Source organism: Cephus cinctus, unplaced genomic scaffold, assembly GCF_000341935.2.
Source record: "Cephus cinctus unplaced genomic scaffold, Ccin1 Ccin1_scaffold0168, whole genome shotgun sequence".
Classification (NCBI taxonomy): domain Eukaryota; kingdom Metazoa; phylum Arthropoda; class Insecta; order Hymenoptera; family Cephidae; genus Cephus; species Cephus cinctus.
The window spans coordinates 1637323-1661900 of NW_014332892.1; the positions used below are offsets into that span (position 1 = coordinate 1637323).

At 41.8% G+C, this 24578-nt stretch overlaps 1 protein-coding gene and 2 long non-coding RNA genes across 8 annotated transcripts; 1 reads left to right on the forward strand and 2 right to left on the reverse strand.

The window, feature by feature from the left end:
• The first annotated feature begins 459 nt into the window (after window positions 1–459).
• On the forward strand, window positions 460–19308 carry LOC107264137 (protein N-terminal asparagine amidohydrolase). Of its 6 annotated transcripts, XM_025081423.1 has the most exons (11): window positions 474–965; window positions 2653–3496; window positions 3660–3710; window positions 3791–3911; window positions 7535–7658; window positions 14551–14738; window positions 14886–14951; window positions 15861–16043; window positions 16136–16344; window positions 16415–16576; window positions 16704–19308. In XM_025081423.1, the coding sequence occupies exons 6-11, from the start codon at window positions 14552–14554 to the stop codon at window positions 16827–16829; spliced, it is 933 nt and encodes a 310-aa protein (XP_024937191.1). In that variant the 5' UTR covers window positions 474–965; window positions 2653–3496; window positions 3660–3710; window positions 3791–3911; window positions 7535–7658; window position 14551; the 3' UTR covers window positions 16830–19308. The 6 variants fall into 6 exon arrangements, with proteins under 6 accessions (XP_015587538.1, XP_024937192.1, XP_024937191.1 ...); XM_015732056.2 differs by lacking the exon at window positions 474–965 and having other exon boundaries at window positions 2671–3492; XM_015732052.2 differs by lacking the exons at window positions 2653–3496; window positions 3660–3710; window positions 3791–3911 and having other exon boundaries at window positions 460–965.
• Window positions 13069–21126, reverse strand: LOC112493831. Its single transcript, XR_003058669.1, has 3 exons — window positions 20629–21126; window positions 14782–14998; window positions 13069–13918 (listed from the first exon to the last, which is right to left on the reverse strand). It is a non-coding gene; the product is annotated as an uncharacterized LOC112493831 (long non-coding RNA).
• Window positions 21127–21158: 32 nt separating this feature from the next.
• On the reverse strand, window positions 21159–24236 carry LOC107264115. The gene is made up of 4 exons (XR_001536849.2): window positions 23682–24236; window positions 23258–23416; window positions 22910–23127; window positions 21159–22813 (listed from the first exon to the last, which is right to left on the reverse strand). It is a non-coding gene; the product is annotated as an uncharacterized LOC107264115 (long non-coding RNA).
• Between the last annotated feature and the right edge of the window lie 342 nt (window positions 24237–24578).

Consider the following 24578-nt stretch of genomic DNA (forward strand, 5'->3'; position numbering starts at 1 on the left):
TGACAGGTCAGTTGGAATTGATTGATATAAAGCAAGGATAAGTTGTGGTGTACCGAATCTCAATAGTGTTCCCGGAATGTTCATTTACCAATATTACACTGATAACGAACTCTAGATGACTGTCAATAGAAGTTTGGTGAGTTCAACGCTTGCTTACATAGCTAAGATGATTCGTTGATACTGATAACAGCTAAGGTCCAGATATGTACGCTAAATTGATGAGATCTGTCAAAATCAAACAAAGTCCTGGCTTTATATGGTGTCGATTCACATTTATTCCGGTCAGCTGATCGAGCGCTATAAACCAAGTCGTTTACCGAAGCAGTGACGGTAGAAATTTCTTCATTACCAGCCATATAAGATTAATGTAGATGTAGACACCATGTTCTTCCTTATCGGCTTCCAGAGCATATCTGCCTCTAGAATGGATTCCTGACAAAATACTGAAGGTAGCACAGAGATGGCAGCACCGCCGCGCTCGAGCAAAGGCGTAAGATTTCAATGAGAACTGCGATAGAGGGAGCAGTGCGCAAGCGTTTCCATGTGAAGACGACAGACAGCAAATGCAGTCGGCAGTGCAGGCAGTGTGGCTGGCGAGTGTGGCCGTGTCGGGCCTTTATTTTCCTGATTTTTCTTCAACTGTCAGACGTTCTTCCTCGGTATTAAAAAACCGGTATACCTGGCGGACTTTTTGGGACAAGGACTGACCTATCCTGTGCTCTCCTACAGGAGCACTGCCTCTTCTCTCCGGATACGTAGCTTCCCCTGGAAGAAAAGAACGTAACTCGCAAAGGTGCTTTTCGCGTCGTTCCACGGTGCTCGCGTGTGCCACCAGTTGCGTATTGCGTAACCGTGTTTGTAAAGGACAGCCACATCTTCAGGTGCATCACCCGAGTTTCTCCTCATCGTATTCCTGGATCCGTTCTGGTGTAGTTCGAGGAATAGCGTCAAATTTTCTAGCACTGGTGAGTCGAATTCTTCATCGTTACCCCACTCGATTCTCCTCCCACGCTTTCATTCGCTTCTGAACTACTTTGGTTCTCCGACAACTGGCTGCACTTCGCGAAGTCTCTTGCCCCACGGATAATATTAATTCAAACCTTTGATCAAGCAGGATATAAGACAACGCTCTGGAAATCAGAAAGTAAAAGCAAAGCCACATGGTAACGAGTTACGCTTTCGAATAAGAGTACAGACCGGATAAAATTGATAATATCTACTACAGCGGTAATATGCTACCGATGATGATCGGTGACGTCCATGACGTTTAATGATACCTGAAGGTTCTCTTGTTCGTGCTTCAAGACCTAGGTACAACCGTTATTTCTCTTGCGATGAAGGCCTCTCTTCATTATCCTAACCTCTTTTCATGTTGCGCCTTCGTTCGACCATCTTCGCGACTGTCATGTGTATATTGACTCATATTTTTTTTATAAGGCCAATCTAATGTATCATCGTTTAATGTCTCTTTTAATAAATTTTATGCAAATTCATAGAATCCTCGTAGGAAACAACATCGTCTTATGATTTATTCAAAGGTGGCGCGTGTCTCTGCGCTCATTTCTTGTCCATCTCATTTTTTTTCACATCATCTAGGTAACTAGTATCTTTTCAAGGTATCCTACACCACTCACGTGTATGTACAGTTGCGTACCGCTAGACTGGCGTCTCTTGGAATTCGAGTATGTAGACGTGTAATTTCTTGTGCGCCAGCAACGCGCTGCGTACGCCAGTCTATGATTTGGTATCTGCGCGTAGAGTCCATTCCTATTCATATTCATAAATCGGTCATAAATATATGAACGTAGGAAGCAAGGTACAACCACGACGAAGAACTGTATCTATATGCAACGAAACACCTATTGCGCGAAGAGCTAGAAAAAAACGTATGAAACGTAGCCAGCAAGAGCTTCTATCGTGACTGCAATATTATTTGAATATGCAAAGCGCTCTTGAACGTTTCGTATAATTTATCGTTCACATGTCGCTTCTTGGATAATAGATACTAGTTTCGATTTAGTTCTGAAAATAACAACGGTAAGATAATCGGGAGAATTAATGGTTATCAGTTTTTTTCATAATTTCTGAACTACGACTTTCAAACGTAACCGTTGAATTTCAGTTGAATGCCTCACTGTACGTAATAACAGTAATAATGCGAAGACTGTTTCAATGGATGACGATGAAAAAGAAAAGAAAATAGTCAGCTCCTCTCCGGTCCTCTCTTTGCTTGTAACCTTAAAAACGTACGTTCACGCATTCTATCGGCACGCATGCACGCAAATGGCGGCTTGGCTTATAAGAGCCGAAAAAAAATTGTATACGGTAGGATAAATGCATGGCTACGGAATGCCGTCTTAGGAATGTTTTCCAGTACTGAATCTTCCATGGCAATGAAAAATATTTAATGCACAGAAATAATGGAGGTGCTCGTGCGTACGTAAATACAGCGGCGGCTATTCTCTTACGTAGACGCTACCTCGATTTCTTCGTTTCCAGTTAAATTTTCGCCTTTGTATCGTCTATTATTTATTTTCATCCTCGTCATCCCTTCGGCAAAGCTTTCCTATCGTTCTCCAATTTTTTTCTCGTCTTTCTACTCTTTATCGTCGTACACTTTTCCGTTGATCCTTGATTTTCTCTCTTTTGCAGGGAATCGTCAACTTTTTTTCACGCGTCACGAATATATCTCGCTGATTTTGAAATTGAATCGCTAAGACTCACCAGCTTCGCACTTCTCAAAGCTCATCCCTTATTTTCCTTTTCCTTCTTGCTTCCCTCTGGCTGTTACGGTCTGCTCCCATAAATCCCGTTTCTTGTACCATGACAAATTCCTTGGAAAACTTTTTATTCCCCTTTTCTCGGTCAGTCTAACGCGTGGTTGTAAGACGCCACCTGTTTTTTGGGATAAGGAACATGTGGACTTATCGCACGAATGGAATTTATTTGAAAATAATTTTTTTTTACGAAAAAGCCTAAGTCGACTCCTTAAGAAGAGACGGAACTGAAATCTTGTCGAGGAAGGTTATGTAAAAATACAGCAGATTCTAATTGTAGGAACGCTCACGGTTACCTTGACACTGAACCGCCCACGTGGCTCTGAAAAAGAGCCAACTGTGTCTTCAGCGTGAAAACAAAGAGCGAAGAGCGTACGAACTATTTCTGTGCGCTTCAAGACTCCCTGGTTATTGTGTCTGGCGAGTCGAAAAAGCGAGTACGGTCGACGACTAGAGTAAAAAAGAAGAGACGAGAGCGGATAAAAAGAGGACGAAAGCATGAAGGAAGAGGGAGAAAAAAATATAACAGACAGACGACTAAGAAAGTATTGTACCAGAAGGAAGAAGGATTAGGAGGCTCCTACGTGTTCTTGTAGACGTTCCCTAAGGCAATGGGGATACCACCTCAGTCTCGATAACGGGATAACCACGAATCATAGACCTCGTAAATCAACGATAACGACCGTAATCCGATAACAAAGCGACGGTAATCAAAGTAGGTATGCTCTAAGAGTCTATGAATGTTCCGCTACCGATTCCCACTCAAACTTTGTCGATCTCAAGTCAAATAAATAAACAGCCTCGGGATGAAGTCTGACCGATGATCATTTTTTTTATCTCTTCTATTTCTCGAAAAAATTTACGTAAACGTCAACTTCCCAGGTCTAGCAGACGATTCAGGAGAAGAGGCTGAGGTCGAGAGTCGGCAGAGTGGTTCGTAGATGATTCCATTGATAAATCCCATGAATTCTTATAGCTTTTATCTCCTTTGAAGATTCACCATGTTCTTACAGGAATGATAAGGATCCTACAATAGATAAATATCTTCTGGAATAATCATACCTGTCTTCCGTCCAGATCCAGATCTTCGCACTGTTCAACTGCAGCAGGATTCGGACGTTGGTTTTAGGCCCGGTTCGAAATTTCTTTTTTTTATCATCTAATTACAAGATCTTACCAGATGAAAAAAATCTTATGGGAACTTTAATCGGGTAGCAGTTGGGAAACACTGGCCACATGAGTTTCATTAATCTGACCGCGCCTGGAGATGAGTCTCCTACTCTTCCTTCACTCGTGCACCGAGTCTCACACTGGCAAACTCCAACACGTGCACGATATCCGTCACGAAAGTTTCTGCTACATAAAAATTCGGTTTTACACCTAAAATACATAATTTCGAAATTTGAACTGTCTTTGTCATACTTTAACGCTGTTCCAATTCAATTGTTTAAGATCGATTAAGGCCTCGTACGTGTTGGGAAGCCTCCGAGTGTCCGCAATAGAGAAAGGCAAAGCGTGATCAGGGTGCACCCTAGACGCATGCAGAAGTAACACGTTACCTCTAAATACGGGGGCTCAAGGTATCAGCAGGCGGTAAACGTAACTGCAGTCACCGAGCCTTATTTATCCCCGTGTAAATCGCCCTAAGTGGGAAATGAATTTGACTGGAAGTAAAAAAAAATTATAACAGCCAACCAGTAGCAGCACAGAGCTATACGTGAATGTAGGATAAAGTCAGAAACACGATTTGCCGCATGTAATAAATCACTGGGGATTTCCTTGATTGGTTAGAAATTATCAAACGAAAAATTTGTAAAAGTAAAATGAAAAATTTGGAAAATCAAATATACTTAAATCACCACGAGAATAAGAGATGGCGACAATACTAGTTACGTAGAACTAAGATGGTTTTAATGGAGACAGTTGAAGTCCGGATTGCTTGACTTCAATGGTCGTCTGGACTCGGTGCTCTGTCGCCATTAGGCGTCCTCCGGCATGAATTAAAGCGTCATTAAGCATCGGGGGGAACCCGCGAAGCAAGCGCCCCTGGCGAAGCTCTCGTCTCCTCTTTGACTCTTAACTCTAGACTCTCTTAAGTCACGGGCTTAACTGAGTTAAGACGCTCTTAAGGCTATGAGAGGGTGTTAACCTTTTGCCTCCCGCTAGCTCACCTGTGAGCTAGTTGGCCCGCGCGATACGCCATTATTTTCCATAACGTTTCAATTCCGAACTGTCCAATGAACCTGCGCACCATCCTAAATGACTAGATTCCACCTCGGACTACCAGACAGGCATACCAGGATACGTCGTTCACGCATGCCAGGGACATAAACACACCATTTTATTTGGTTAACCTAAAATTATTAATTTTTCATTCCCGCGACGTTAATTTCATAAAATTGCAGCGTTTACCATAAAATTGTACTGAGATACCGTTATAAGATTTTTTTTATATCCGCCTTCCAACCTATCGAGAGTATCGAAGGCTCTTGAATTTATTAGCAATCATCCTGCTAGGAAAATGATTTCGATTATCGGAGAAGTTCTTCTAGTGACTATGCAGTATTGCGGAGTGCAGACTAGGTTAATCCGGTTGGCTACGGCGCTGGATGCGTGTATATATTTATGTATATATATAGATATATATATATAAGCCAAACGCTCTCGCAAACTTTCCTGTTTTCCTGCTACAGAGAGACACGGTGGCTAGAGAGAACGAATTACGACGACGTCCCGACGCATACGCGTGAATACACGGGAGCAGGTAGAGAAAGAGAGAAAGAAGACGGAGAAATGCTGAAAAAAAACGTGTAGAAACTAAGAGAAGGCAGTGTGAGCGACTGTGGGTGGGTGGGTTATGTGCAGCCTTGTATTCTATCCTCATGAAGTACGTACCGAGCGAGCGAGCGAGAGAGAAAGAAAAAGACAGTGCAGTACGTAACAACATACGTGGCCATGTACATCGTACGTACAGGGTGGTCATCTGTGTAGCCATAGCAACTGGACTCCCCCTGGGGCCCACATAAATCAGAAACTCAGGTCCAGGCTAAGCCGAAGTGCGGCCAGAAATCCAGATACACCGGGTGGCACAATATCAAAAACGTGTTTGATCTTGTACCTACTCCCGATATCAATCGCATACGGATATACATTTATTTCCAGCTCATTCAGACCACCGAGTACAGTTGCTTCCTGTATGATCGTCATTCAAGACTCTTTGGACAAAAAGCATTTCTACGGTATATATTGAAGATCCTCTTAACTTCTTGCACGTCTGGTTCATGAATCGATATCGAGAGAGACGCAAAAAAGACTGTTTTAAGCGTGTCAGAAGTCGCTCCCACGGGCTGAACCACGGAATTAACCGTTTGTTGGTAAAGATCCGGGTTCGATTCGGACCTGCCTGTACCCTACGACTTTAAGCCTGTTTCGTACCTCCGATAGTTGGACAGCGTTATTCGTCTGTTATTACGTAATTGCTCGGCGGAGCATCGTTTCGTGGCGGCAAGCAGATTCTGTGGGGTCCCACGTGAAAAATGATATACCGGATGACTGTATTGAGTCGTCGAAGGATTGATATGGATTTTGAGGTTAGGTTGACCCTTTTTTTTTATATTTCGATTTAACTAATTGGATATTAAGTTTCTTGCGCAATCTTACAAAATTGAGTTTACCGGATGATGTATGTGAGAACCACTGCATCGTGTACCGGTTGTTCCACTCATGGAATGTGGACCGGCGTGTGTGCGAGCACTTAGGTCCGTGTGGTACGTCGTACGTACAATTATTAGAGTCGAACGTGCACCCGCGTGTGCTCTTGGGTGGATAAGGGGCCGGAGGGCTGAGGGCTTATGCATTTAGAAAGCATTGTTTGCATTGCCGATGCATTGTTGCGTAATACTTTGTGCAACGAACCTTTGGCCATTTCTTTAATTGCCACCCGTGAGCCGTTCGAGTGCATCGACCGATCAGCGAAAAGATTATCAATTTACTTGATCGTAATTCATCGTGCTGAATCGTTAGGTGGAGGAATGGCTTCATCCCTCCTCGTGGGTACAGACTCTTGTCACGGTCTGTACGGTAATGTAAATTCAGCGATCGTTAAGCCGCGTTCACGAATAAGTCGCGCCGACGAGATCGGATGATACATCGGACGATCGGAGACGGTGAAAATGGGTTGACGTTAGGGGAAATTGATGATATTTTTGAAAGTTTCTTTCGCCTCGTTTTTTATACGTGGCCGAGAATTATGCACGGAGTGACGCAAATTCGATGGTAGACGAGGGCAATATATATGGAGTCGAAGAAAAAGATAAAAAAAAATAGACAAGCCTCGTCGTCGGTACGACGCGCGTAAAAACAATCGGAGGAAGTCGTTCCCTATAAATATGTAAAGCGGGACGACCGACGGCCACTGTATGTAAATTACGTTACGGCTGTTTTGCATGAGAGCACCCGGTAGATTTCAGAGGCGAGGGAAACGCAGGTGCGCTCGATCGGGCAGCCCTGTTGCACCTTTGGCCATTAAACGACGAATTTAAAGGCTACTAAAGGTATCGGAAGGGTTGAGATTAGGAAACGAAAAAGAAAAAAGATAGGAAATTCAAAGATATCTTGAGGATCTTGTGATTCGATCTTTTGGGTATTTACGTGACACCCTGTATCTTGCTAATAACTTCGGCACATCCTGGCTCTTAATTTTTGGATTAAAATTTTATGTATTTTTTTTCAATTTCAATTCTTTGCATTCCTTTTAGGGACGTCGAGGGCGACTGAAAGTCCCTAGGATCTGGGGGATTGTCAATAGGGACGGGATCGATCAAGAAAATGGCGGCAGGAACGTGTCCCTGGATCTGAAGGATTTCTCAAGAAAAACGTGAGGTAAGTCAGATCGGATTTGCTCATCGATCACTCGATCGAAAACTAACCTCTAGTATATTTCACAATTGAGACACGTTTCGCGATCGTGAATTCACTTTAGATACATATCTAGTTTCAACTGTCCTATTGTCGATAATATACCACTTCGATAGTCTTTTCATCCTGGATTTATCCCACGGAATGTCTGCACAGGGGCTGAAAAAAAAAAGGATCCTAAATAATGAATACGCTGTATCATACAATTCCTGGGACAATTTTATACCGAAATCCAGCGTCACTTCAAGACACACGAATCTCCGCTTAGAAACCGAAATCGTTTGTATTATCGAATATTTTTATAGTCGCTCGTAAATTACGCTGCCATCTTCGTTATGATAAACTTTTTTCATATACTCCTTATCATTATCTGCGTTTAAAGAAATACGGGGAAAAAACTCAAGACACTTAATAATCCAATCGATCCTTCATACTTCACCGGCCAACTTCAGTGGCTATCCTTATTTATTTATTTTTTTCTTATCATTTATCCTCACTTTTTGGCTGCGTACATCATTCGTTATCCTTTCTCTTTAGGAACGGACGCGCCTTATCAGTAAAATCGTGATGGAAATGGAAAAGCGAAGAAACGCATTGCACGTGCTTTCTATATATATAATATTAACTATATATATATATATACCGTCTGATAATAAAAATAATTGAGCATCGCGAGACAGGGTTCCATTGATCCCTATGAGCAAAGTCAGGGCTGGGGGGGTGGCTCGTGAGGGAGGAAAGGAGAATTGCGGAATGCAAGCCGATTAAAAAGAAAACAAGTCTCCTATAAGACATACTCAGGAATAAAGGCATTATTGTCGATTGTTCTTTCACGTAAGATCGGCGAAGTGAAGTCCCCTGTCTCGAACTCTGTCGAGTGGTTTGTGAGTCTCGCGAAGTATCAGATAGATGGTGGACGTATAAAATATAATATAAAAAAAAAAAGGAATCAAAGTCAGGAACGAGTCATGAAAATTTGAAGGGTTAAATGAAGAGTAAATAAAATTAAAAAAAAGTGAATACCTCGAACACGTAAATTAACGAGCAAGGGCAAGTGATCAGGTCGATTTTCTTGGTAATTAGAAAAAGGCACGTGTCTATTACCGGGCACACGTGGGCGATACCAGCCAATCAGGGCGCTTCGTTCGCTTTTATTGGCCAATCAGCATCGATTTATGACATGCAATACGTGACCGAGAGAAGGACGGCTTCGTTACCGCTTCGATCCTTCTATACTTACCATTCATTCTCTACAGGGTGACTTTCTTGTTTCAGATTTCATTTATCTTTAATGCACAAAGCATCCCTAACTCCTTACACCACAGAGCCATCGGCGTCACCGACTCTGCGATCGACGCTGCCTAGAAACGATTTCCCGTTAGTCAACCAGCGCGAGAGAATACGGAGGGAAAGGTGAATTGAAAAAAAAAAATATCGATCCATGATCTTAGATCGATCACAGCCTCCGAGATCTCTAAATGGATTACCCACATCGACTTAATGACCAGTTACAAGTCTTACACGTGGTTCCGGTACTACCTGTATTTCGGACAGTATCGGACAACCATAACCTATACAGGGTCCGTCCAGTCAAGCGGCTAACCGTTAATCGAGATACCTATCGGCCAGTAATTAGACGTCTAATTAATCCGGTTAATTAATCATTAAGCGCGTGTGCGAAATCGAGTTACGTAGAACGATGCCAATGCCAGGAGTGTCTATGCAAATGCTAATGCTGATCCGGACGACCTCAGGAACATCTGCACGTCCGGCCAAGATGGCGACATCCTCACCGGTGTCCCACCTTCGATTTTTCATATCCCCTATCGACCCCCTACCCCTCGTTCTATAATCTCGGTAGCTCATCTTCGAAATTCTCAAAAATCCAACTACAGACGAAGGTAAGGGTATTATCAGCCGTGATGGCCGTCGGTAAGAGATTCTCAAGATCCCTTGACGATTTCCGAGAAATCTTCAATTTGCTCGTGCAATTTTCCTGAGGGAGGATTTCTCATGTTAAACTTCCTCTGTGGCTTTGCACTTAAAGAAATAACTACCGTCCGGTAATGTAATTACAGTCAAGTCTGCCAACATGTACCAGACCAATGGGCCCAATGTGTTCGCGTGATAAACCTGTGCGTTAACATAGGCTCTCTGCGTAACATAACCTCCAACTAAGTGGTAACGGAGAAGATACTTCTATGCGTGGAAATTACAGCTTTAATAAGCCCGGGATCCACGATAAGAAGACTGACCAGTAACTCCCAAGTGTGACCGACTCCGTTTTCCTTGTGAGTCCAGGTTCTGTTGGGTGACGATTTTGTTGAATTCTTTTTTCTAAAATAAAAAAATTATCAGTGGCTGCTGGAAAAACCTTTTGGTGTATTCCTGTATTTTCGAGACACCGGGTAGGACGGTTCCGAGGTTTTAAATATATGCTTTCGATAATTTACGATCGAGGTATCAGACTCGAGCTATCTGAAGCTCGGGTAACGAGTTACGATAAATCTTTGAATCTCGCCCGTTTATACAGGGTGACTATATTACTTGGTTATCAAGAGCTAAGGCCATTGAGCGTACGGTGAGTAGACACCTAAGTAGTGTATTCAAGAAATTTATTGGAACACAAAACTAGAGACTTTCGTACGCAGGTATATATGAAAATGAGCGTTTGAAATCATTAACCTCCTATACTCGCTATGAGTGCGAGAGAGACAATCTTATCGGTACTCGCGTGCGTATGACAAGGACGGGTATACTTTTACTCGAAATCAGTCCTTATAGTCACTCGATACTCCTTATCGTATTGGCTCTGTCCTACAGGTGCAATTGTTATAGCGTATAAGGATTAATCCGTACTTGGTTAATCGATAGTTAGTACCCACGGTTCAATTCCAAATACGTAGTTTGTCAGTGTGTACACTTCACTGGTATACTCCGTGTTCGTGAAATCGTAATAACTGAGTTCGAAAATTCGACTTTTAATAAATGAGAATTGAAAGGCTTGACAAATAGCAGCTTTGGCTATCCAATCGAGTACGCTGTATATACGTTGTATAAACCAATAATTAAGGTAATGGCTACTTTTCAAGTGGATTTCCGTGTGGCTCGATCTGTGCAACCTCTCACCGATTACGGTCACGAAGGCTTCGCCAGCACTTCTTTCGCCTCGCCATCCTCCTTTCCAACGTCTGTTTTCTTTTCTCTTCATTCTTTCAACCCCGTGCTTCGTTCTTGGCTTTTTCTTTAATTTTTATTTCTCATCGAGAAAAATTCATCTCGCGCTCTCCGTATAGATATTTGTCTCTATTCCCCGCAATAATAATTGCAACCCTCCGACCGATCGGTATCTCAACAATATCGCTTTCTGCCGGGAGAAAAATCGTAAGCGCCACGCCCACTGACGAGAAATGGTGCACGATCGGTACGAGACTCAGGTCCTTAAAGCAAAGGATGAACAAAAAAAAACAGAGACCGAAGACATCCCGAAGCAATCGACGTACTCGGACTTCTTCGGTTCACCCTGTATCCTCCTGGTCTCACAATCGGACGCAATGGTGTTGACGTGTATATATGTATATATGTTTTTATCGGCTCTTATCTTCGTCCCAAATACATCACTACGTTAAGATTTATCTTAATGGGGTTTCCTTTCCGAATTTTTCTAGGAGTCATTCAGCGTCGTGGTTGCACGTGGTCGCTGCCGCGGTCTTTCTCGTTTGAGAAATTATGTTGAAGAGAGGAGAGTGGAAGAGGGGGCTGGAGATAGAGAGAAATGGAACAGGAAAGCGAGAAAAAAAAAGAGAAAAGGGAATCCGTAATAAACAGCATCCAGTAAAAGTTACCCTCGCAACGTAAAATGACAGTGGCGACGTTGTATCAAGCAAGAAAAATAAAATAAAGAAACAATAGCTTTGCAATACGTACTCACAATGGATTTTTCAACGGTGTAATTTCGTAACAACAATGGCAATGGCTCGCGAGCTATATAATTTGAAATCTCCGAGCCACTCTAATTTTACATGCGTCATGGGAATCCGTGGCATGGTCCCTGTAGCCATATCTAACCTAACCTAACCCAATTGTTTGAGGATCGTCCAGAGACCAGAGACACTCTAAGAATCCGAATATATTGTCAATGGAGCATTTTAAGAAAATTCAAACTCACTGGATATCGTGGCATATACTTATAACGTGTACGAGGTCGAGTCTCACGTCGAAGACTCTCTACGGATGTTGTCCAAGGAGTTAAAAGGGCGTGGAGGTTCGATCTGTTGCCGGGAACGCAATTCGTTCTACCATCCCACCGACCCACCTTCACTGCTTCAAGATCTTCGCCGAGATCGCGCTTTAATCTGATCCAAAGGATTTTCTCTCCGGACGTTTTTCTTTAGTTTTTATTTATAGTTCCTTGTTCCGCCACGACAACGCCGTGGCGCGTCCTTCGCTCAGCCGGCGACTCACTCGATCAGATTCTATCTATGCCTTAACGTCCCTTTCGTATACCACCGTATACGATCCTTCCGTACCCTTTTCACTAGATCCTATCGTAGCTTCGTCCTCTTCTTTAATCATTAGACGAGATCTTCGATGCTCGATCGACATGATTATACTTGGAAAAGATCATACGGTAACTACAGTCTACTCCTATTTGTCCACTTAAATCTACTTCTCGATTCCTTGTCGTCAATCTCTCGTTGGGATTGGCGGACGCTTGCGCTGTTGTCGTCATTACATAATTTTTTTTATTCAGCTTTCCTTATTGTTACCAATGATAAAGTTTCGCGTGTCTACAGTGTCCAGGGTACTTCGTAGGCACCCTGTAGATTTATCGGCGGTCCCGACGACGCCTGAGAAAAAAAAAAGACCATTTTGATTCTAAGACGTACCAAACATGTTATTTTCTTCGTGAGTTCCTATCTGATTGGTCCCCCTTTACTGATTGGTCCCACTTGGATTTTAACCCGTCCCCACTATTCCTTCGTCTTCTCGTCACAACCAATCGACGTAGGACTTGATAAGAGGCCATAATTAGCACGATTCGTTAATGAGTCGGACGATCGTCTGAATGAACTCGGAATCTAGTTAAGTCGCCAGTTAATTTGCTTTACCAAATTTTTCTGAGTATCAGTATCTGATTTTTACCAAAGGCTCATCCTCTATCTCCCTCTCGCTCCCTCCCCACCACTCTGTGAGATTACTTCTATCTTAAATGGACATTTTTGACTTTTCACATAAATCAACGTACTTCGATACTCTCGGATATTCCAGTGTGACTTGTTTCCAGCGTTCAGTGCCAATCCAGTGCTTTTCCATAGTACCAACATCGTGCCATTTAAAAGTGCGAAATCTTCCATAAGTTCGAGGTGAGTTCATTCACATTTTCGCACTAGTGCCGTGCAGTATAGATAATCGTGAAATCCCGATTTTCCGCTAGGTTATAGTACTTACCGTAATCGTAAACGAAAAAAGAAGACCGACATAAATTAAGATAAATATACAACAAAAATTGTGCACAATTCCCTCATCTCGATCCGAAGTTTCCCGAAGTGCGCATAATTGCGTGCGCAATGTGAATTTCAGAATTTGAGAATTCGCAACGTCATATCCTGCCGTTGGCTCACGAGCTATTTTAACCCTGTGCGAAGGCCATGTTACGCTGGTAGCGCCAATTGAAATAAAAGTAAACCGAGACGAGTAAGTCTGCGAAGTAATCGATGCTTATAGTTTACATGGGAAATTCTTCACTGAAAATCCAGGGTCGTTACGTGGAAAGAAATTTCGAAAACGATATACGAAAATTCATCGACCTCAGACATTTCGAAGGCGGTTTCAGTCGGTAGTAGCCGTATAGGAATAGCACCGGGAGCTGTTAGAATTTTCATGAGAATCGGATATGAGGATAACCCCTTTGGTAGACTTCCTTAGAAATGGGTGGTAACCTCAGAGAGAATTCCGTTGTGACGTACAGCGTCTGCCATCCACAAAGTCGCGAGAGTCGCGACACAATGCACGTTGCCCGGAGAACTAACAATGGGACTGATCTTCGATCTTGTAACTCGACTTCTCATAATGCCTGCTAGATCCTGCAGTTAGATAAAACCCTGACGACTTTATTGTAAACCCAACAAAAGACAGTTGCTCTATTGCTGTTTGTTGCTCTCGATGCTCTCGAATCGAATCTTCGATCTCTCTTCGATAAAGGGTTATCGATAGAGCTCCTTCTGGAACATACGAGAAACTGAAGGATCAGACACGTTAAGGAAAATATTAGTATATCGATGGTCCTATATGCCAATATGAAAGACATTGAAGGACACTTTGAGACTGGAACGTTTCAATCAATTGATCAAATGTAACAAGGTACTGAAGAGGTCATGACACTTTGGTACGAGAATTCGCTGAAGAGCGAAGACTGTGAAGTCTGCTGATACCTTCCGGCGGCACTCGAAATTAATGCCCACGAAATGCGGCTTAATACGAAGACATAAAATATTATGCTCGGCGTGTAATGTGTTCTGCGTGCCTGGGCTTGAAAGAGAAAGGGACGAAAAAGAGAAAGGGGAAAAAAAAAGTAAAAGAAGGAAAAAATAGAACACCCCATCAACGAGTAAGGGACTCTTCGTCTGGATGAGAGATATCTTTCGTTCGGTCTTCTCGAGAATTTTATAAATTCTATGAATCTCCTAAATTTCCTTGGAGAAAATTCTTCAAGATCCTTCTGACCAATGAGACGTGCCATCACGAAGCCTCGTTATTTTTATGCTCAAAATTTTTCAATAACACCCAAACACCAATTGCTAAGGATCTTCGACTAATTGCTCTGGTTTTTTATTTGTTCCTTTTTTCTCATCAGAATGGTCCTGGTGGTGAACGGGGTCCTGCAGGAAGATGCCCCGGCTGATAGCAGATCGCTATATGCTGCTCACCCGATATATCGTGAAAGTGCAGCGCAGCTGCACTCGATGCCTGCAAAATTGGTGGGACCAGTGGGTCTTCTCTATGTTCAACAAAGAGAAATGGCAGCAACCCTTCCTCAAGACAGTAAGTATCCCCTTGTCGTACAAGAGGTATGAAAAAAGTATACCTTGGCTGGTGCACTAAAATTGTCCCGGTCCAAGTTCAGACAGATGACCCAGGTCGCTATCATGAAGTAACAGTAGACTTACTCTTCTTTTTCGTCTTTTGCAGAGAACGTGAGCATCCTGGGCTCGGACGACGTGACCACGTGCATAATCGTCGTCGTGAGGCATTCGGGTGGGTACCTGATTCCGAGCTGTGCAATTCACCAGGAGACGGCGGCACTGCAGGAAGAGATACAAAATCATTAGCGAATTAGTCTCGACCGTTGCGGATGAATCATTTCAAATGGATTAGCATAGATACGCAAGTAGAATACGTTAATGCGTCTGAAAGTTTGCGGAAAGGTTTTAGGCCGTATATCCTGTCAATTTTCTATGGGTAACGCGTCGAATGCAATTATAGGGGACAGAGACAGCTGGAAGGTATAGGTCAAGCTAAGAAATGAGAAACAAGACGGGCAATAAGATAATTCTCAGAATCGTAAACTAGAGATTTATATAAAAACCAGTGAAGAATATCGCTGGATTTAAATATAAGCGTCACGCTTCAGGATATGACTGCTGGAGTTTGTTCTTGCTCCAGGTTAGCTTCAGGAATCTTATTTCCATCCAGAATCTTTCAATACGCTCACTGTTACCCTTTAGCGAACGGCCACGCGTTTTAAATACGTCCCAATAAAAACATTATAGAGAAAAAGAGACTGGTCATCTACTTTGCTTTCCCTTGCGTTTACGAGAGATACGCGTTAGTGTATTCTGCAGAAGCAAATCCGTTCGCCCGGATTTCACTTTGATTCTCCTGTGAAAACTGCTGCGTTTTATCGACGATAGTAATGACTCAATGACGATTATAATGACAATGTTGTGAGCAGTCTATCCATTAGAGAGGAAACTGACAGCGCTAATGACTTTAGAATTATTTATTATCGCCTTGGAAATATATTTATCTAGAGAAAAACCATGCTTGGGAGGGAGTTCACATGAATATTGTAATTTCTAGACTTTGCTATTATTGAAAAAAAGTATTGAAAATCGTTTTGCCTAGTATCCCAGTATGCGCGAATGAAAAATTTCTGTATCGTAGGTTCGGGTGCGGTAGCATTGGCACACCTGGATGGCGCCGGGACGGAGGATGCAGCGACGGCGATGGTTCAGAGGGTCACGGAACTTGCCTTGGGTTTCCCGGAGGGACGTCTCGAATTGCAGCTCGTAGGAGGTTATTCCGATCCTAGGAACTACTCCGAGGAATTATTTTATAATATTCTGTGTAAGTGAAAAATTTGATCCTTCTAAATTTCAATGGATCTTACGGATGCATGTATTACAATCCTCCTTTTTTTTTTGTTTACTGACTTCTAGCTGCCTTTCACAAGCAACCTGTAGAAATTGATCTGACGCTCTGCTGTATCGGTGAATTGAACACAACAGTAAGGGGCGGCATACATTGGCCAGTGATATATGGTATTGGCTTGAATGTCAAAACTGGTGAAATATTCCCAGCGACATTTCCTGACAAGGGTCCGGATCAGGCATTGAGATGTGCCAGGCATCTTACAGGAGGCCAACAGGTGGGTCTAAGAAAACTTGTAACACGGTTCTAGAAAATTACTGAATTTAAAAGAAAACTATCTTTATCAGGTCTTGGACGTTTATGACTGTACCCTGGGTCTCCTTAGAATTGGACCCTTCAACTATGACCCTCTACGGGGTGTGGACCTGTGGTTAGCACAGTCAGATCAGTTTATCCTTCAACATTTGTCCACCTCACCGGATGTAGAATTGCCCCATTTTGTCTCTCAGGTAAGCTCCTCCGTTCGCCATAACAAATAACGACGTCACTATGTTAGATTTGACGAGTGAACAGAATGAAGGCAAAAGAATTTTTAGAAAAATATAAAATAAAAATATATTTCTTGCGTTATTCCAGATACGGGCAACTCTCAAGTACATCCAAGACAATCAGTTTCCTGCAGTCACCGTGTTCCGGGATAACAGGCCGCATTATTATCGTCGGGACGAAGGCACTGGCGTCTGGCAACCCATAAGATATTAAAGCGACGAATACGAGGAGAGTAAAAGAAAGGGAAAGAAAGCTACGAACAAAAAAAGCTAATAAACTGAGAAAAAGTCCTTCTGAACTTTGCGATACGTATGGCGTGCAATACATTCCGCATGTCTCGGAGTAACGTTAGAATTTCACACGTCTTGCCAGTTGTCATATAGATTCTTGTATGTGTGCGTCGTATTTCGAAGGAATTTTCCTTTTGTAAAAAATAACGACATAAGAGCAGAAACGAGCTGAATTGAATTCTTGTCTACATACAGAAGAACATTGCTTTCTTGACAGATATAATATCCAGTTGCGAAATGACAGAAAGAAAAAGAAAAAACTTTTCATGAAATATTGGCTCGTTTCTAAAAATGCTGAATACGTTAAGCTCTGTTTAGTAGCGCCGGATATTATATACATAAAAGAGATAAAACGGCTAGTGCGAGACGCCATTCTCATATACGTAGAATTAGTGGAAGTTACTCCGTCGATGAATTATCTTGTCAGATTTTTTTAGCCGTGAATGCGAAAGAATGCGAGAGAGGAAGAATGAAAGAGAGTGATCGAGCGAGAGAGAGAGAGAGAGAGAGGTATAGAGTGAGATAAAAATAAAAAGAGGATGTTGATTCGTTTAGGTTATCGTTACGAGTATATAAAGATATATAAATATATTTCTTCTTAGTTGTGGATAAGGAGGAAATTCGCACAACGAATATTCCATACTTGCCATAATTGCAAATGGAGAGAAAATAAATACGACGTTAAGGAACGGTTATCAAATGACAGGAAGAGTGTTTTTACCGTGTTAGACACACCGAAAAAAAAAATGAATAGAATTTTCGAGGGCATGAATGGAGGATTTAAAATTGATGTAAATATTTCTTAATGTGGCTGTCCAAGAATTTTCTCTCTAGAATTTCTTACGGATGGCGATATATATTCGAGTGAAAGGTGCTAATTTCCTGCTGTCCTGACAGTACTGTCGATTCTCTCAAGAGGATGATTAACCCGCTGTTACTCTTTTTTTGCTTCTGCAATGTTATTCCACCGTTTTCTTGTATTCGTTGTACGTACGTAGCTACCTTGAACCTAGTAGCACCTTTGCGTCTCTTTATTTCTGTGTCCTCGTCGCGGTGCCGTAAGAATGTCTATACGACGAGTAGGACTGAGAAGATAATTGAAATTTTACCTCGAGGAAAACTTTTGCCATACTTCCTACGTACGTATATATACATGGAAATAAATGTAGAACAAACGGAAATGAAAGCTTCTTATGCAGCACGTTAGCTGCGAGTCCAACGAGACTCCAGGAAATATAATAAGATACTCCTTAAGGTTGGACGTTCATCCATCCGGCAATAGAATCGTAAAGTTTCGTGCAATCCATTGAATATTTATGCGTTAGAAAATATTTCTTTACTGGATATATATATACTTGAATCGATTCTCTGGGATAAAGTCTGGTGCGTTATTAAAAAGTTAAAAAAAAAAAAGAAAGTTCGCTGTACTATCTGTAATGTCCCTGAGATGCTCTCTAGATGTCTTTAGCGGGATACTGTTTTGTGTCCTAACGTGGCTGTGTCAATTCCTTTTTAATTATTTTTTTCTTTAATAAATTGTACCGGGCACGAGCGAGGACTCAATGAGGAACTGATGTTTATCTGGGCAATGTTGAACTATAAGAAAAGGAACTAAACAATGGAGAGAATAGAATTAATGTGTTTACCTGTACTCCAGAATATTTAACTGTTACGAGTGGCTTGCAGAGGGTGCGCACTAAACTTGTTTATGGAATTGCGAACGCGAATTAAAACTCTTTACATACTTTCAGGACTCTAGTGATAGAGGAGCTATTTTATGTAATATTATTAACGATAGCGATTACGATAACGTTAATTATGGATAATAACGAGTAATATTAATAACGATTATTTCTATGAATCGAAGAGATATATTTTTACTATATTTGTAAAGAAAAGTGTCACGTCGACGAAAATCCCCCTTTATCTTTTACTGTGTTATAATCGTTACGGGAATATTTAACAATGTGTCAAAATAGAGTACAAACCGAAATTCATTGCCAGAATTGCGTAACAATATTGTATCTCGCTCTATCGCATGCAGGCTAAACAGGGACACGACGATACTCGTATTACTGCTAGTGAATTTCAGAAGGTATCTATTAACGAAACTAATAAGACCTCCTTTCCGTCTCAATTTTTTTATTTCTCGACGTCCTCAGTAAAAACAATAAAAAAGAGGCTAAAGTTACGCTTGACTCTTGTCAGATATGCCCGTGAAATTGATTTGGTTAATTTTTTCAAATTCTCTGTCCTCTCACCTAGCATCCCCCGTTCCTGTATCCGATCGAGCCTCTCGACCCCTTCTCACCCTCTTTCGCTAGTTACGCAAAGGCGAATTTTATTTTATAATATTATTTGGTGATATATTTATATAATAAATGAACGATAGATCAAACGCATCGATCCACGAGGAAATCTCGTTTCGTAATCGCCCGTTATTCTCAAATACGAATTCCAAAGCTACTCCATCCTGTACAAATCATACCTCAAGGGTGAACCAATTAAGCAATATTGGCTCGTAAATTGAAAACAGTGTATATCGTCGATTCAAAATGGCTTGAAGTAATACTCTGTTCGACTTTTTCCTTACACCCTCCTTCGTCACCCTTCAAGACCAAAGGAGCAACTTTTAAAAAGGAAAGCTTGTAACGCTGCAGCAATTACGGAAGCGTTACAGCAACGGATCGATGGCTTCGTATCAAATTAAATTTACCCTAAAAATATTCTACCGGACTACTAAAAGAAACGACTATGGGTAAAATTGAAGGTTCAACAAACGTCATTCTGGGTGCCATTAATTTGAGCCAAGGATCTTGGTATCCTGCCGATTAAGCGGCCATTCGGAAACCCCGAAGCCTATCTCGACCGACCAGAGAGACTCGAATGTTCACAGGGCGTTTCACGGTTGCTGATATGCTTTGGGATTACAGAAGCTTCTGTAAAACCCTTGGGGAATTTAATTTCTCTGAGGTCTATAGTCAGAATCGTGGGTCTCCTTTGTACAAATCAGAAAAAAAGCAGAACGATTGTTCATCCCCAAGAATTTACTGGATACGTGTGCATGGGGTTTTCAGTGATCGCCATTTCCACTGCCGCTATAGATAATGTCACAGAAATTCCTTCTTCGGGAATTGGAACTGCCTATCGCTCAAGATTCAGGCAAAGAGCCTAGGACTCCTACCACCTCTGTGACAAGTCAAGGAAAAAGATATCTTCCAGGCGTAACACTGCTGTTTCACTTCGCAAGCTTCGTGTCATATGGTTAAACTTTGAAACTGTTAAAATTGATATTGGACTGTTTCAATTGGTATTTAAGGATGCTTCAAACTCTCCACTTGTATTTCTCGTATGCTTTTGACGAGCCTTAGGCAGTTTCCTCTTCTTCCTGAAGATGACAACCGATAATCGGAGATGGGTCTTAGGGCGGATATGCTGTCTATATTACGTCGCCCCCTCTTTACCAAGCAGCCTTTTCTAAAGTTGCAATCTGGAGAAAGAGCCTCCGGCCTTCGCCGCTCGAACGCTGGACGGTACGAAGGACATGTAAATCTTATGAAATTTCCCTTTGACCTTATACCTCAGGTTATATACAAATTTGTATCGACGAGTTCCGTCTATTAGTTAAGATTTATTCAATTAGTTAACAGCTCACGGCTCAAAACTTTTAATAGGGTACGTCGTTAAACATCGGACAGGGCGTACATAACCTTTTAACTTACCTCGTAACTATTCAGCCCTCTTACGCTGTACGCACGTAATCCTTTTCAATAAGTCGTGGACTTATGGGCAGCTTATTATTTTATCGACTGATGTCCAATCAATAAATTCATAATACCAATCACGAGGAGTTCACTCTGTTTTTTATTTCCATTACTTTCCATAGCTATTTCGTTATACTCATTAACCATTGGAGTCTCGATATCGAATGGCTTTGTACGCTTCGATATATTTAATCGAACTTGTAGTGTATGTACAGTCACGCGAGAAAAATAATTCTGCTTGTAAGACGCGCAGACTCTGGTCACGGTGAGGTGATTTTGCTTGGTTCGTATACGAACGCCGGTATCGCGCGACGCTCAGTGTCGCCCCGGCGACGCGTCGGGACGCTCCTATCACGACGTTTCACGGATACACTTAAACGTGTTATCAAAGGTTGTCATTTGATGGAGTTTATCCAGAGTGCCGTAGACTGCTGAGAGTTCGTCAAGATCGTTGAAAGGTAAGATCAAGAAGAGCCAGTAAATATATACAAAGTTTTTAATTGTTTAAACAATCCCTTGCCATGTAAAAGGAACGTATAACTTTTTACTATGTAAAATATTTCTTATGTCATTTCAACTATAATTTAGTTTCTTTTTAATTTTCATTATTATATTTCATTTAGCATCTTTTTATTTTCATTATTAATAGACATTTTTTAAACTGTTTAACGTTTCGTTTAACCGTTAAGGCAGTAGTGGCAACGTGCTATTTTGAAACGAGTTAACGGAATGGACTTGAGGGGTCTCAAATTATTTTCATGGAAATAAACTTGGCTTCATTTTCATATTCGTCCCTTTCCCTGTCTCGGAGAACTCGCCCTTATCGTTTTCACAGTAGTCACCTAGAGTCCTGCCTAGAGTCACCCCTTCAGCTCCGGTCGAATTATCCTGCGAAGCAATTTCGCTCGCGGCATTTTCTCCAAGGACACAGTTGGCAACGTTAATTCAAAACGTACAACGGAAATCTCTTTGGTCAGGAATCATATTACTGTTATCCACGTTCGTTTGCATTCCGACAGCGATTGATATTCGATATTTATTCAAGTTCATTGATTATAATCAAACTTTAAAAAACTATCACGTTGCCGATATACTGTTTTCGTTTATTTGTCGACGGGTTAAATATAAATTTTTTCATCGCAGCCAGTAAAATCGGTGTTAATCGATAAAAAAAAATAATGAAAAAAAGAAAAAAGAAAAAATAAAAAACGACACCAAGAGGGATTTATTAAAAAGATTAATAAATGTCCAAGGGCGGACTTTGAAAATTTAATAAAAAAAAAGTGTAATTTCATAGCTCAGAGTAAGGGTCCACAACCTTTTTTCCACCCGACCAAAAAACCCTCGTAGTTAACGAATCAGGTTAAACCGAAGGACTTTCCTACTTGCCCACGTGATGAATAAGGGAGACGACGTGCGTCGCGACGCTGCTAAAAAGATAACGGCTTCTCCGGTGACCTGAGATTCCATCAATAATCAAGTCAAGGCTCAGAGGGTCAAACCACCCTTTTCGAATCCGATGGACCCTCTCGCGTTTAATACACGATCTTTACTCTGACCTATTGACCTGAAACAACCCCCATGCATTTGTATGCGTGACGCCCTTAATTTCTTGCAAGACGGTTTATTTGAGAGTTAGAAAGAAAAATCGACAGACCTTGACGAAGGGAATGCGACGAAGGGAGGAAAGGAATAAAAGGCAGCACAAAGTAAAAATGCGCCAGGGAGGAAAAGTTCAGACGGTCTTAGATAAATACGAGGGCGACGTGACTTCCGCGAAAAATGCTTACGAGACGAATCATCCGCTGCCGCTTGGCGAAGGAAAAAATTCAAGACAACCCAACTACCCCATCTTAACTCCCCTAGACCCCATCCGTGATGCCACGGCGGTACATTCTATCCCTACTGGCAATACTGGCCTTACTAGGCTGCCCCCTGTCGAACCGTACGGGATTAAGGTCGAACAAGCGAGGCATAAAAAGCAGCAGTTCCCTTAAGTCTCTGAAACGAAAATCTACCGTCTAGCTTGGCTTTTCTCTCTTTCAAGAAACCTGGCAAAGATACGACTCTTTTAATGAAGGCTTTCTTCTCGGTACGAACTTTCGATTTCTCCACATTCAATTAACCGATATACTTGTTACATCTGAAATTGGTACACCCCAATATTAAAATAATGATTCTATACTTGAAGGGTTTCCCCTTCAGGAAAAGGAACTATAATACGGTTACTTATACGTACTGCTGGATCGAAGGGAACAAGTTCAACCTGAAGTCAGTCGAAAGACCGAATATCGTCTGTAACGATATGAACGTAGCGAGGATTGGAAAGCGACAGGTTTCACGTAGTAATTCTGAGCGTTGAAAATTTGAAATTACTAGTCCGTTATACAAGAATTCTCTCTCCTCTCTTCTTCTTCCTCTCTCTGGCTCTCTCCAGATCTGCATTCTCTTCAGAATCTGTTTACATGATGCAAAACCATACAGACATAATTATTAACTCTGGCTGTGTAACTGGTCGAATAATACGTGACGTATTTGAGAAATGGGTTATTGAAAGTACATTAGACGGCTGACTTGGACGACTTACTGACTGGATGGCTGCCCAGATGACTGAATCGTGAGTTTGAAATTGATTGTCGCCGAATAGAAATTGATTGTATACAGCTAAAGACTCTCATAACGTATTTCCATAGTCGAGCGTTAGCGGGTCCTCTCGGCAGTGCAGGACAATGGTGCAAATTTCTAGCTATTAAATTCTCATCAGTTAGATGGCAGTAGGGATGATGGGTAACGAAGAGGGCGGAAGCATTTCAGAGAGTGTGCGTATTAATTTAATGTTAACGAGGGTTTCCCCTAATCACCGTAACTCTAATATATATATATATATATATCTAATCTCTAATCCTGATGATTTATTGCAACGCAATCAAGTACCTCTAGGTTGGTTTTCACGACTCCGCCAATGTTGGCCATTATACTTCTGGAATTTTACGTGCCTGCCGTTCACTCACCCCTTTTACCATCGTGCCATCCTCGCGGCAGCCATTCCTCGGAATTCGACTGGCATTTTATTGGAATTTTCAATCTACGCACTTTTACGTAGATACGTGTCGCTTCTCCGGGCGTCACGACGAAATGAGTTTGCGCGGCTAGACTTTATCGCGTTTATGAAAAGAAACGAGGCTAGCCACGGTCTTACTCACATACAGGTCTTGAAACTCTGGTGGTGGGGGCGGGTCGCTTAGCGATGCCATTCCGAATAGCTGCATAGAGTCGCTGTGATCGGGTAATCGTATGGACGAGGGACGCGGGGGACCGGGAGGATCACTCCATCTCTGTCCTATTCGTGGTTTCCATCGCTTGAATGTTGACTATAAGTAGCTACGCGAATCAGTTTATAATGTCTAGCAAAAAGCGTAAATGCCGATAGACTGACTCGGTGTGATGAAATGCATATACCTATAATCCCAATAAAATCTTAATTATTCTAAATCCAAATAAATGCGAAAAACATTAATGATTTTCAAACTTTTATTTTCTCCGTTTCAATTTTTCCAAATTCTTATTATTTGTTTTTGCAGGTTTCCAGTTTTTGATGTTAACTGTTAACTGATGTTAACTTTTGTTAACTGTCTGCACGATTGCAGGTTATATTTATCTGCGGTGCCCGATAACAGCGACGCTGTTTGAAACTAAATTCAACCTCAGTAAGCGACCATACCACCACCACTGAAATTCGAGGAAGTTCCAAGACCTGTATGTAAGACCGTGGGCTAGACGACGGGACGATGACGAGTAGCTAGTCTTACGTGACTTATGTAGATGGCGCTGATGATCAATCTTCAAAAGGGCATCTTCCCTCCGTGCAAGCGATCCCTGTCAATAACCGCTATATTAAAAAGTGCGAG

Coding starts and splice junctions, on each gene's coding strand:
- LOC107264137 (XM_015732052.2), top strand. CDS start 14,552: ATGGTCCTGGTGGTGAACGGGGTCCTGCAGGAAGATGCCCCGGCTGAT. Junction 16,345..16,414: donor ATCTTACAGGAGGCCAACAG/GTGGGTCTAAGA, acceptor TATCTTTATCAG/GTCTTGGACGTTTATGACTG. Junction 16,577..16,703: donor TGCCCCATTTTGTCTCTCAG/GTAAGCTCCTCC, acceptor GCGTTATTCCAG/ATACGGGCAACTCTCAAGTA.